This window comes from Scyliorhinus torazame, chromosome 5 (assembly GCF_047496885.1).
Source record: "Scyliorhinus torazame isolate Kashiwa2021f chromosome 5, sScyTor2.1, whole genome shotgun sequence".
NCBI classification, from domain to species: Eukaryota; Metazoa; Chordata; class Chondrichthyes; order Carcharhiniformes; family Scyliorhinidae; genus Scyliorhinus; species Scyliorhinus torazame.
In genome coordinates this window covers 109,455,201-109,470,133 of record NC_092711.1, presented here as the reverse complement: position 1 = coordinate 109,470,133, position 14,933 = coordinate 109,455,201, and the positions used below count along the sequence as shown (strand labels likewise).

The 14,933-nt window shown below is 44.3% G+C and overlaps 1 gene segment (V, D, J or C); it reads right to left on the bottom strand.

The window, feature by feature from the left end:
- Window positions 1–340: 340 nt before the first annotated feature.
- Window positions 341–13,256, bottom strand: LOC140422675 (Ig heavy chain C region, membrane-bound form-like). The segment is given in 5 exon segments: window positions 341–436; window positions 573–700; window positions 8,280–8,600; window positions 10,920–11,228; window positions 12,822–13,256. Coding segments are annotated over 5 exon segments (999 nt in total).
- Between the last annotated feature and the right edge of the window lie 1,677 nt (window positions 13,257–14,933).

Sequence of the window (14,933 nt, the reverse complement as noted above, 5' to 3'; positions counted from 1 at the left end):
AGAAATATTACAAAAAAGTTTAGTTTGAAGTTAACAGAGGGGAACATAACGATTGATGGTCACACTGAGAACAGAACACATGTCCTCTGAGCTGCTAAATGTATGTACAACTGTAACAGACACAAGAAAGAGAGAACAGGAGCGCAACATTAAGGAAAGGCAGCAGTCGTGAAGAAGGAACAAGATAAGTTACTTGTTTATATGTGACATTGAAGAAAATTATTAGCCACAATTACATTACAACAATAATTTCCTTTTACATTTAAAAAACAGAAATACTATCCATAATTGTCTCAGTTTCAGATGCAGAATAATAAACTGAGAGAATTTTACTGTTAGAGTCACCAAGAGGAGATATTGTATTTCTGTCACACACAGATCATAATAAACAGCTGGGGAAAATCTACAGCATCCGAACGTCAACCGATCACTTGATCTGTAAAAGAAAAATCAAATAATGAAGCAGGTGTTTGTGATCTGGGACATTGATGTCAGAGTTTTTGATCGATCATTTAGAAACTTTTAAAACGGCTTCTGTCAGTTTGAAGTGTGAGTGGATTGAATGTTCTCACCTTCACCAGAGTGACTGCAGCGCTGTAGGAAATGCTCAGGAAGAACAGGGTGATGAATGTGGAAGCGGTTGTCTGGATGTTCCCGTTATCATCCTCATAGTCTTCAGTCCAGGTGCGCTCTGTGGTGTCTACGAGGATACAGACGAATAAGTATAATTAGATTGTTTATTAATCCAGGGTATATTTTTAATGTTCTCGTTTCATTTTTTAAAGTTCATAATTGATTCACTGATATATTTTTCATTGCATGTCTACTGTTGAGTTCATTACGCTCAGCAGTCGATCTCTGTAACTATCCAACAGTTGTTCTTCCTTTACATTCCACATACAGTCACTGTCCGAAAGGATGGCAACTTTTCTTCAGAATCAGTTAATTTTCGAATAAGTTCACACGATTTGTAGTTGGACATTTTTAGAACGAATATTAGAACAAAGAAAATTACAGCACACGAACAGGCCCATCGACCCTCCAAGCTTGTACCGACCATGCTGTCCGTATGAAATAAAACCGCTACACTTCTGGGGACCATATCCCTCTATTCCCGTCCTATTCATGTATTTGTCAAGGCGACCCTTCAAAGTCACTGTCGTATCTGCTTCCACTACATTCCCCGGCAGCAAGTTCCAGGCTCCCACCACCCTCTGTGTAAAATAACATGCCTTGCACATCTCCTTTAAACCTTGACTTTTCCCCAGGGTCGAGGGGTCAATTACTAGGAGGCATAGGTTTAAGGTGCGAGGGGGAAGCTTTAGAGCAGATGTATGAGAAGTTTTTTACACAGAGGGTAGTGGGTGCAAGGAACTCGTTGCCAGAGGAGGTGGTGGAAGCAGGGTCGATAGTAACGTTTAAGGGACATCTTGACAAATACATGAATAGGATGGGAATAGAGGGATTCGGATCCCGGAAGTATAGAATAGTTCTGTTTAGTCGGGCAGCATGGTCGGCTTAGGCGTGGAGGGCCGAAGGGCCTGTTCCTGTGCTGTACTTTTCGCTGTTCTTTGTTCTTTGCCCCTCGCACCCTCCACCTATGCCCCACTAGTAATTTCCTCTTCCACCCTTGGAAAATGGTTCTGACTATCCACTCTGTCCATGCCCCTCATAATTCTGTAGGCTTCTATCAGGGCTCCCCTCAACCGCCGCCGTTCCATTGAGAACAAACCAAGTTTCTCTAACCTCTCCTCATAGCCAATGGCCTCAATAACCGGCAACATCTTGGTAAATATTTTATGTGACCTCTCCAAAGCCTCCACATCCTTCTGGTAGTCTGGCGACCAGAATTCAACACTATATTCCAAGTGCGGCCTAACTAAGGTTCTATAAAGCTGCAACATGACTTGCCAATTTTTAAACTCACTGCCCAGGTTGATGAAGTCAAGAATACCGCATGCCTTCTTAACTACCTTCTCCATCTGCATTGCCACTTTCAGTGACCTGTGTACCTGTACACTCAGATACATCTGCCTATCAATACTCCTAAGGGTTCTGCCATTTGCTATGTATTCCCATCTACCAGACCTTCTAAAATGCATTACTTCACGTTTGCCCAGATCAAACTCATCTGCCATCTCTCCGCCCAAGTCTCCACCCATCTTATCCTGCTGTATCCTCTGATGGTCCTCATCGCTATCCGCAATTCCCCCAACCTTTGCGTCTTCCACAAACTTACGAATCAAACCAGTTACATATTCCTCCAAATCATTTATACATATTACAAACAGAAAGGGTTCCAGCACTGATCCCTGCGGAACACCAATCGTCACAGTCATCCATTCAGAAACGCACCCTTCCACTGCTACCCTCTGTCCTCTTGTCCTCTATGACCGGGATAGTTCTGTATCCATCTTGCAAGCTCACATCTGATCCCGTACCATTTCACCTTCTGTCCCAGTCTGCCACGAGGGACCTTCTGAAAGGCCTTACTGACGTCCATGTAGACACCATCCACTGCCCTACCCTCATCAATCATCTTCGTCACTTCCTCGAAAAACTTGTTCAAGTTAATGAGACATGACCTGGCCTTCACAAAACCACATTGTCTCTCGCTAATACGTCCACATCTTTCCAAGTGGGAATAAATCCTGCCTCGAAGAACCCACTCCTATAATTTCCCAACTACTGACGTAATGTTCACCGGCCTGTAATTGCTTGGATTCTCCTTGCTACCCTTCTTAAACAAAGGAGTACCACTGGCTATTCTCCAATCCTCTGGGTCCTCCCCTATAGCCAGCGAGGATACAAAGGTTTCTCTCAAGACCCCAACAATTTGCTCCCTTGTCTCTCTCGGTATTCTGGGGTATATCCCATCAGGCCCTGGGGACTTGTCTACCTTAATGGTTTTCACGACCCCCAATACCTCCTCCTTTTTGATTTCAACATGCCCCAAACTATCTACACACTCCTCCGAGACTCATCATCCACCAAGTCCTTCTCTTTGATGAATACTGACGTAAAGTATTCATTTAATACCTCGTCCATTTCCTCTCGTCCCACGCATAGATTCCCTCCCCTGTCCTTGAGGATTGGATTAAATTGAATTGGTTTATTGTCACGTGTACCGAGGTACAGTGAAAGTATTATTCTCCGTGCAGTTCAAACAGATCATTCCGTACAAGAAAAGAAAATACATAATAGGGCAAACATAAAATACACATTGCAAATACATAGACACAGGCATCGGGTGAAGATGTGTGAAGAGATCAGACCAGTCCATCAGTCCACAAGAGGGTCGTTTAGGAGTCTGGTAACAGCGGGGAAGAAGCTGTTTTTGAGTCTGTTCGTGCGTGTTCTCAGACTTTTGTATCTCCTGCCCGATGGAGTAAGTTGCAAACGGCAGTTAGCCGGGTGGTAGGGGATCTTTGATTGTGCTGCCCGCTTTCCCAAGGCAGTGGGAGGTGTCGACAGGGTCAATGGATGGGAAGTGGGTTCGTGTGATGGACTGGGCGGTATTCACGACTCTGAGTGGGCCAATCGTCTCCCTGGCTACCATCTTGCTGTTTATAAACGTATACAAAGCCTTGGGATTTTCCTTAATCCTGCTGGCCAATGACTTTTCGTGTCCCTTTATATTGAGGGAGGTTCAGTGAGTTACTTATCTGTAAACTGTGAATGGTGTTTGTTTGAGAGTTTGGATGTGTGTACCCATTTTGTTTGTTTACTTCTGAAGGAAACACTTGGCCCGTCATTGACTTCGATCGGTTTCTCAGCAAGAATATTGTTTCATTGTGTTTGTCGGAACATTATGTAACAGGGACAATTGTTGTAGGGAATGTGCAGTAAATCGTAGGCTTGAATTATACTTTGATCAATTGCTTGATGTTTGTATGTCGTCTTTAACATTTGTGTTTGTGTGGATGTGGACCTCGTGTTTTGCTTTACTCTTCTTTTGTGTGTCTATTTGGCTGTATTAGTGTCATTGTATGTTTTCATATGCCAATGTGTATTGATCTGAGTATTATGTGTCAGCGCCTGTGTGTATGCTGTATTAATGGGGCTGGTTTAGCTCAGCTTGCTGGACAACAGGTTTGTGATACAGAGCGATGCTGACAGCTCACGTTCAGTTCCCGTACTGAGGTTATTTATGAAGACTCGACCCTCGCCTGGGATATGGCGATTCTCGGGTTAAATCACCACCGGTCACCTCTCCCTGTCAAAGGGTAAAGCAACCTATGGTCATCTATGACGTTACTTGCTTTGTTTACCTTCTGTCAATGTGTATGTATAAGTGTGTTTGTGTGTTGAAGTCTATGTTTATATATTTATGTTTATGATTTCATGCCGACTAATATATGTGTTAATACGTCTTTTTGCGTTCCATATGCATGTCAGTATCTTAATATTTGCGTTTGCACAAGTGCGTTTGTGTATGTTTGTTAATGTGTGTATTTATGCGTTGTTGGTTGTTATTAACTATCTATTTGTGTTTATTGATGTCTCCATGTGTACTAATGTGTGTGTGTTAGCATGCACACGAGTGTGATAATGTTTGTGTTTACTTGTGCATCTGCGAATGTGTTACTGTATGTTTACCCACGCGTTTGTGTGTCCATGTGCGGTTTGCTAATATGCGTCTTTATGCATCCATAAGTGTGCTAATACGGATGATTGTGTATGTCTTCATGCCTAGATTACTGCCATCTTGAAAGTGTGCTGATGAACATGTTATTGGTTATATTTGTGGTACATGTCCTTGTGTCAGTCTACTTGTCTGGTTTAATATTTTTCTGTTTGCATCTTTGTGTATCTGTGTGGACATGAGCGTGTATGTGAGTGTTTGTGTATACTTCTGTGCCTACTTGTGTGTGTATTTGCGCGTGTTTGCGTGTGTTTTCGTTTGTGTGACCGTTTGTGCATTTTTGTATGTGTTTGCGTTTGTTTTTTGTCAATATATTCGTGTTTCGATGTGCCTGACTGCGCGTTTATGCATGAGTTTCTATGTGTGTTTATTTGTGTCCGTTTGTGGGTGTATGTACGTGCATGTATGTGTCGTGTTTGTGTCTGCTTATCTGTGTGTCTGTGCATTTATATCAGCTATCTGTAGCTTTGTTAGTTGTGGATATGTTTGCTCGCGAGCAATGTTTCACCGGGTGCAATAAACGAGTCTGACCCAGGCTGTGCGAATTATGGAGAATATGTTGAACTTTCTGTGGATAAATGTATTTTCTGTGAGATGCAAGGTAACATCCGGTGACCGAATGTAAAAATACAAGGAGATGCCTCAAGGGAGAACAGTGAAAACCCAGAGAGAATCAATCACCAGTCTGGATTTGGATTACGGGGAACCAGTCCTCCCATACGGACAAGAGGAACAAGAGTGATAAAAACATAAAATAATGTTGCATAAATGGATACTTTAGGTACATCTTGAGCACGATGGTCTTTTAAAATATTCAGCCAGTAATCTACATACCGATTTGTAATGTCAATAACTGAGACCTTAGAGTAGAGACCCAGCCCCTCCCAAACTCCCTGCTTGGGGAGTGGGAGGATAGTGAGTGAATAGTCTCCCCCTCTCTGGTCAGCTCAGAAAATTCCCTTTGTGTTCTCCCTGCTGTGGAGACACAGAAGGATCACTAACGAACTTCCTCCTCTTTTTGTAGAGAAAATGATGGTAAAATATAATCTTTTAATATTTCTTAGTACCATAAGTAGGCTTACATTAACACTGCTGTGAAGTTACGGTGAAAACTGCCCAGTCACCACACTCCGACGCTTATTCGGGTACACAGAGGGAGAATTCAGAATGTCCAATTCACCTACCAAGCACGTCTTTCTGGATATTATGGGAGGAAAACAGAGCACCCAGAGGAAACCGACGCAGACACGGGGAGAACGTGCTGACTCTGCACAGACAGACCCAAGCCGGGAATCGACACCGCGTCCCTGGCGCTGTGAAGAAACAGTGCTAACCATTGAACTACCGTGCCGCCTATAGGTTAACTGATGCCGCTGACCCCCGCTTTGGTGTGGCGGATGACAGGAAGATTGGCGGAGTTGCTGATAGTGCCTAGGATCGTCAGAGGATACAACAGAATATAGCTAGATTGGAAACTTGGGAACAGAAATGGAAGATGGAGTTTAATCCGGACAAAAGCGAGGTGATGCATTTTGGAGGATCAAATCTAGGTATCAACTATACTGTAAATGGCAGAACTCTTATGAACATGAACATACAGATGTATCTGGGCGTGCATATCCACAGTTACCTAAAAGTGGCAACACAGGTGGGCAAGGTGATTAAGAATGCATATGGCACGCTTGTCTTCATCAGCAGGGGCGTTGAGTACAGGAGTTGGGAAGCCATGTTGCAGCTGCATTGCCTGCACCTCTGGGCACTGCATTATCAGAAGGACATGGAAGCGTTGGAGAGAGTGCAAAGAAGGTTCACCAGGATGTTGCCTGATCTCGAGGTTGTTGGCTGTGAGGGGAGGGAGGTTGAAAAAAATAGGATTGTTTTCACTGGAAAAACGTAGGCTGATGGGAAATATAGAATTTACAGTGCAGAAAGAGGCCATTCGGCCCATAGAGTCTGCACCAGTATCGAGTCTGCACCGGACTTTGGAAAGAGCACCCTACTCAAGGCCACAACTCCGCCCTATCCCCGTAACCCAATAGCCCCAGCTAACCTTTTTGGACACTAACGTCAATTTAGAATGGGCAATCCACCTAACCCGCACATCCTTGGACTCTGGGAGGAACCCGAAGCACCCGGGGGGAACCCACGCAGATTCGGGGAGAACGTCCACACTCGGCACAGACAGTGACCCAAGCCGGTAATCGGACCTGGGACCCTGGAGCTGTGAAGCAACAGTGCTAACCACTGTGCCATCATGCCGGCCTTAGGAAGACCTGATAGAGGTTCACAAAGTTATGAGAGGCAGAGAAAGGGTGGATAGTCAGAGGCTTTTTCCAACAGTGGAAGTGTCAATTACAGGAGGGCACAGGTTCAAGGTGAGAGGGGGAATGTTCAAGAGAGATGTGCAGGGTAAGATTTTCACACAGAGAGTGGCGGGTGCCTGGAACGCGCTGCCAGAGGATGTCGTGGAAGCAGACACAATAGCAACATTTAAGAGTCATCTGGATGGGTTCATGAACATGGAGGAAACAGAGAGATACGGACCGAGAAAGAGCAGAACGTTTTTTTTTTGTTCGGGCATCATGATCGGCGGAGAGGCGAAGGATCTATTCCTTTGTTCTTTGTAAGCGGGGTTACAGTGGGTTAACTAATTCCCCTCCCCTCTCTTTGATGTGGAAGCGGGATACAGTGGATTAACTAATGCCCCTTTCTCTCTCATTGTTGGGGAAGTGCGGTACAGTGGGTTAACTAATTCCCCTCCCCGCTCTTTGTTGGGGATGTGGGGGTGCAGTGGATTAACTAATGCCTCTGTCCCTCTTTTTGTTGGGGAAGTGGGTACAGTGGATTAACTAATACCCCTCTCCTTCACTTTGTTGGTGAAGTGGGGGTATAGTGGATTAACAATTTCACTTTCCCCTCTCTTTGACTGGGGATTGTTGGTCCATGTTTCTGTGTAAAACTCATTCATCACAGGATTCAGCAAAATATCTTCATTGACTTTTCTCCCGCTGAGGAGAAATCGGACAATTCCCCATTTCAGGCAAACAAACCCATCACATTTAGATCTCGGTGTTCCTGCTTCTCCCATTGTCCATCTCTTTAAAATTAATGTCAGATTTAAGTTGCTGTATCACACCCACTGGGAACTGGATTGAGGGTCACTCAATCCAGTTCCCAGTGGGTGTGATACAGCAACTTAAATCTGACATTAATTTTAAAGAGATGGACAATGGGAGAAGCAGGAACACCGAGATCTAAATGTGATGGGTTTGTTTGCCTGAAATGGGGAATTGTCCGATTTCTCCTCAGCGGGAGAAAAGTCAATGAAGATATTTTGCTGAATCCTGTGATGAATGAGTTTTACTCTGTCTCTAACCTAGGGTGTTTCTGAGCTGTGAGCACAGGTTGTATCAGACTTGGGGCCGAGACCTGTAGAAAGCCGGGTATCATTGAACAGATCTGACATCAGCAAAGTGGAAGCACCATTAATTAAGCGGCTGTGTATTTAAATCACAATTGGAGGAAAAAACTTTATTATTTTTATTTTAGTTCGAAATACAATAGATAGATTCTCATTGACATGAATTAACGGTGTCCATCAGAGCGAGGGAAATGTTCACAAAACTGGGTTTACCGCTGGATTTATCAACCGTTCTGTTGATGATCTTCAAGGGGATGGCTTCATGTCCCACCACACAGGAGTAAGAAGCGCCGCTGGCCCACTCCTCCGCTGCAATGGATAACAGGCTGTACATGAAGAAGGAGCTATTGCCGTTCTCCGCCATCACCTCGGTGTTCTTGTAGTTCCCGGGATTCACCGGCTTGTCATTGACGGTCCACTTGACGAAAATCTCTCTGGGGGAGAAACCTCTCACTAAGCAGCTGAGGGAGACGAATCTTTGAGCTTCAGCCGAGGGCAGGAGGACAGATACAGACGGTTCCCGCGGATTGGGATCTGCACAAAATGTACAATAAATGTCAATAAAACGGAGAATTCCGGAAACAATTGAACTGCTTATGTGAGAGAAATGTGTTTTGCGTTGGATTTTAAAGGTTTTCATTTTCCACTTTGGAATCTGTCCGGTTTCCCAGCTCGGAGCTGAGGTGGACACAAGCATTTTCCCTGAGAATTTACGGATGTTGGATTCGAAAGTTTCAGAAAGTGTACCGCAGGGAAATAGGCCATTCGGCCCAACTGTTCTGTGCTGGTGTATAAGCTCCACACCAGGCTTCTCCTAACTGACGCCAGAGGAGTGGAAAACTGCCAGTGTAATACACTTATTCAAAATGGAGGGAGTTAAAAACAGGTAAGTATAGGCCAGTGGCCTTAGTAGCTGAGCATGTAGACATACAGAATATAATTATGTAGAGTCAGCACGGCTTTGTGAAAGATAAATCATGCCTGACAAATGTATTGCAATTCTTTGAGATGAAAACGAGCAGGCCAGAGAAAGGGGAGCCAGTAAAGTAATATACATAAATTTCAAAACTGTGTTTAATAAGTGAATGCACTAGTGCCATGTCTGCAGATGCAGAAATAGGTAGAAAGGCAAGTGGTGAGGTGACACAAAATCTACAGAGGGCCTTCGTCAGTCAGGGCATTGAGTATAGAAGTTGGGAATTTATGTTGCAGTTGCACAGGACATTGGTGAGGCCGCAGCTGGAGTATTGTGTTCAGCTTTAGTCGTCGTACGAGAGGAAAGATGTTATTAAACTGGAGAGGGTGCAGAGAGATTTACAAGGATGTTGCCATGACTCAAGGGACTGAGTTATGGGAAGAGATTGGACAGGCGAGGACTTTTTCTTTTGAGCGTAGGAGACGAAGGGGTGATCTTACAGAGGTGCATAATATCATAAGAGGTATGGATAGGGTGAATGCACTCAGTGTTATTCCCAGGGTTGGGGAATCGATAACTAGAGGGCATAAGTTTAAGTTAAGAAGGGAAAGAATTAATGGAACCTGATGAGCAACGTTCTTTACACAGAGGATGGTACGTATGTGGAATGAGCTGCCGGAGAAAGTGGTTGAGGCAGGAACATTGACAACTTTTTAAAGGCATTTGGACAGATACATGGATAGGAAACGTTTAGTTGGATATGGGCCAAATGCAGGGAGATTGGGTTAGCTTAGATGGGCTTTTTGGTTGGCATGGACCAGTATGGGCCGAAGGGCCTGTCTCCATGCCGTCAATTCTATGATTTGTACAGGACAGATACAGCTAACGTTACTGAGCAAAAACTTGCCAGATGGAACATAATGCAGGGAAATGTGAGGTTAGACACTTCAGTAGGAGGAAGAACATAACGGAATAGTATTTAGATGGAGAAAGACTGTAGAAAACTGAAGTGACAAAGGATTTGGGGGTCCTCGTGCAGAAATCACAAAAAGCAATTCTGCAGGTATTAGGGAAGACAAGTATATGTTGATCTTTATTTCAAAGGGAATATAATATATAAAATGGGGGATTTATGCTAAAACAATACAAGGCCCTAGTTAGATTACACCCGTTATACTTTGAATAGTTTGAGTGCTCTTTTCTAAGGATGACATTTTGGTTTTGAGGCCAGTCCAGAGAAGGACCACGAGGTTGCTCGCGAGTATAGAGGGATTTTCTTATGAGGAGAGGTTGGCTTGTACTTATTGGAGTTCAGAAGAATGAAGGCGACCTAATTGAGACATGAAACATTCTCAGGGAGCTTCGTAGGATAGAAGCTGAGAGGTTGTTTTCCCTTCTGGGAGCGTCGAGGACCAGAGTGAATGATCGCAAAGTTAATGTTCGCCCCCCTAAGACAGAGATTAGCAGGAATTTGCTCTCTCAGAGGGTAGTGAACATGTGAAATTATTTAACGCAGGGGGCTGTAGATTCTGGGTTGCTCAGTATGTTCAAAGTTGAGAGAGACATATTTGAAATCACGAAGGGGGTCAAAAGATATGGGGATGAGGCAGGAAGAGGAGTTGCAGATTATCTCATCAGGCAAGTCGTGATCTCACTGAAGACTGGACAGGTTTTGATGGGCCCAATAGCTTACATCTGCACGTAAGTCGTATGGCAATTGGTCTCGCTCCATCTATCCCAATATCACTGCTTTTAGTTCATTGTTCATTCATCTGCATATCAATTTCCCCCTTAAACTGTAAAGGCCCAGAGTATGTAGTTAATCGAATTACCAATCAGAATGGACCATAAATACACTGAATGCTAACTACAGACCGCTGCACTGACACTAGAAATAGACACAATGGCTCACTTATTGCTTCAATCTCACCACTCACCTATTTTTTTGTGAATTGAAATTCTTAAAGGAGTTGGCAGGTCCCGATGGCTCGCCACACAGTCAAACACAGCCCCACTCAGCCAGGCTTGTGTCGAAATGTTTAATTTGCTGACCACGCTCTCAGTATCTTCCCCAGGCTGGTCAGCAATCTCTGATTTCAGCGGCTTCTTTGCTTCACTCCAGGACACACTGACTCCATAAGGAGCATTCGAAATGACGCAGGTTAAGGTTACAGTCACCTCCAGTAAGACCTGTTCTATTGGTGGTGGCAGTATTGTTACTGAGGCATCGGTGCAAACGGAAGGGTCTGTGAATGAAAACATGAAAATCAACCGAAGTTTCATCTTCAAAATAAGGGCAGCAGTATTCCTCTTCCAGTCACTCAATGGGAATAGATCAACTTTGAAATATTAGCCTGTAATGCTCGCCTTTAATCTACCTCACACAGTGGAAAACCAGCTTGGTTTGTGAAAACTATTCTCATTGTGAAATACAGTTAGTCCCGATATCATTCTAATGAATCAGCATTGCAGCATTCCCAATACAAATATTCCATTCCTGATCTCAGGAACGCAGTACTGAACACTGATTTCTAAATAGGTTGGATGGACGGTTCAACGCTTTATCTACGGAGCTGTTATCAGTAAAGGGCCACTGCCTCTCAAACATAATCAGCTGCCTCAGGATAAAGCTGATATCAAGGCCACCTCACTATTAAATTACTTCACATTAGTGGGATGCATTTATTTCTGTACTGGTAAAATGCTAAATGGTGAGCAACCGTGTGCACCTCTTACATCAGAATGAAACACAAACTGCATGGCAATAAATTAGAAGTTTTTCTGTGTTTTGTAACTGCAGTAAATCCTGATTTGGATTAACATTGCTGATCTGGAAGAAGAAAATTAAAGCATGCTGCCAAGTTTGCAGATGATACAAAGATCTGTAGAGGGGCAGGTAGTAGTGAGGAAGCAAGGGGGCTGCAGAAGGATTTGGAGAAGCTAGGAGAGTGGGCAGTAAAGTGGCAAATGAAATACAATGTGGAAAAGTGTCAGGTTATGCACTTTGGGAGGAGGAATTTAGGCATAAACTATTTTCTAAATGGGGAAATGCTTAGGAAATCAGAAGCACATAGGGACTTCGGAGTCCTTGTTCACGATTCTCTTAAGGTTGAAATGCAGGTTCAATCGGCAGTTAAGAAGGCAAATGCAATGTTAGCATTCATGTCAAGAGGGCCAGAATACAAGACCAGGAATGTACTTCTAAGGCTGTATAAGGCTCTGGTCAGTTTGGAGTATTGTGAGCAGGTTTGGGCCCCGTACCTAAGGAAGGATGTGCTGGCCTTGGAAAGGGTCCAGAAGAGGTTCACAAGAACGACCCCTGGAATGAAGAACTTGTCCTATGAGAAACCGCTGAGGACTCTGGGCCTGTACTCGTTGGAGTTTAGAAGGATGAGGGGGAATCTTATTGAAGCTTAGAGGATACTGCGATGCGTGGATATAGTGGACGTGGAGAGGATGTTTCCAGTTGTTGGCAAAACTAGAACCAGAGGACACCATCTCAGACTAAAGGGACGATCCATTAAAACAGATAGGAGGAATTTCTTCAGCCAGAGGCTGGTGAATCTATGGAACTCTTTGCCGCAGAAGGCTGTGGAGGCCAAACCACTGAGTGTCATTAAGACATGGATAGATAGATTCTTGATTAATATGGGATCAGGGTTTATGGAGAGAAGGCAGCACAATGGGAATGAAAAAACATCAGCCATGATTGAATAGCAGAGCAGACCTCAATGGGCCGAGTGGGCTAATTCTGCTCCTATGTCTTATGGTCTTATTGTATTATGGTCTAACATCAGAGTGCAGGATGATTTACAGTTTCCTCTGTTTGTGTCACTTACCAGACGCGGTGAGGTTTCGACTTTGGGTGACCTTTTGATGAGTGACCTGGCAGGTATAGACTGCTTTGCTGAACCATTCCCTGGCGGAGGCGGTCAGCCGACTGCTCACCGAGAAGTTCCCGTTCACTTCACAGGCGGGAGATGTGACAATTCCTGAACCCATGGGTTGTCCATTCTTCAGCCACTTCACCGTCATTGACTTTGGCTGGAAATCGTTGATTGAACAGACCATGGTTGCAAATTCCTGTCTTCTGATTTCTTCACTGGAACTCACGGTGAGGAGAACATTTGGAGTGTAAATTCTGGGACCTTCAAGAAACACAATTAGATATTTCTTGCAGAACAAATGGATAAACAAAATGAGCTCATATGCTTTAAAATTGTGGTCAATAGACACGAAGCTGGATTTCCCAGGGATCAGGAATATGAAGAGTATTAAAATGGGTTATATCCAATATCCTATACATGATTATCACAGATTTTCTATTTCTCACAGGTTCCACAACACTTACATGGAATTCCAATGCTCTTGTCTGAGCCGCTGTGTCGAACTTCACAGCTGATTTTGTTGCATCCCCCCTCTGACTCGGCGATGGTTAACTGGCTGCTCAGGGTGTAGGTTCCCTTCTTGTTTCTCACTGACCGGTATTTCATAACTCCAGTGGTGATCGGCTGCCCATCTTTCTTCCAGGTAAGGCTGGAGATTTCTGGGGAGTAGTCCATTGCCAAGCAGCCGTAGGTCACGGAGCCGTCGGTGTTGTGATGCTGACAGGAGGTGACTAGGCTGTATAAATTGGACGCAGACGGTGTCGCTGGGAGAGAATGATCCATTCAACAAGTTAGAATCTGGTATTTGTGATTTGTAAGTAACCATATATTTCAAAGATGAGTAGAACTATGAGCTTATCCCAGCATAGTCCCATTAAATCCCACATCCACATTTAAGCTCGTATTAGTGCTATCGTTTGTCAATCACCAATATTTTTGTCTCTTTAGAAACTCACATCACTTTCTCAGTCTCTGTCACATGACAAAAATGTCATTTTGATGCCATCCATCTGAATGGTGTAACTTTCATTGGATTGAATGAGAGGAGCAGAGGGGGTTTCCCATTATTTCAGCCACCATGTAAAATAAAATGTAAATATCGCCATAGTCCGGGAGACTGCTCTCTCCTTTTGAGAGCTGACTGGTGGTGATTTAACCGGAGAATCACCACACCTCAGGCGAGGGGTAAGGTTGAGAATGGGGGTCTTTATGAATAACCTCAGCCGGTACAGCAATTGAACTCGCGCTATTGGTATAGCTCTTCATCACGAACCAGCCGTCCAGCTAACTGAGCTGTGTACGTCACAATCCAGCTAACTGAGCTGTGTACGTCACAATCCAGCTAACTGAGCTGTGTACATCACAGTCCAGCTAACTGAGCTGTGTACGTCACCATTCAGCTAACTGAGCTGTGTACGTCACAATGCAGCTAACTGAGCTGTGTATGTCACAATCCAGCTAACTGAGCTGTGTACGTCACAATCCAGCTAACTGAGCTGTGTACGTCACAATGTAGCTAACTGAGCTGTGTACGTCACAATCCAGCTCACTGAGCTGTGTCCGTCACAATCTAGCTCACTGAGCTGTGTACGTCACAATCCAGCTAACTGAGCTGTGTACGTCACAATCCAGCTAACTGAGCTGTGTACGTCACAATCCAGCTAACTGAGCTGTGTACGTCACAGTCCAGCTAACTGAGCTGTGTACGTCACAATCCAGCTGACTATGCTGTGCACGTCACAATCCAGCTAACTGAGCTGTGTACGTCACAGTCCAGCTAACTGAGCTGTGTACGTCACCATTCAACTAACTGAGCTGTGTACGTCACAATCCAGCTAACTGAGCTGTGTACGTCACAGTCCAGCTAACTGAGCTGTGTACGTCACAATCCAGCTGACTATGCTGTGCACGTCACAATCCAGCTAACTGAGCTGTGTACGTCACAATCAACAGCACTTTGTGATAAACAAGTTGTCTCTTCATTTATATCATTGCCGTTTGGAAATTGCCTTTGTTCAAACTGACTGATGCCCCCTCCTCTCGCCAAGTCACTTCCCCCACTCC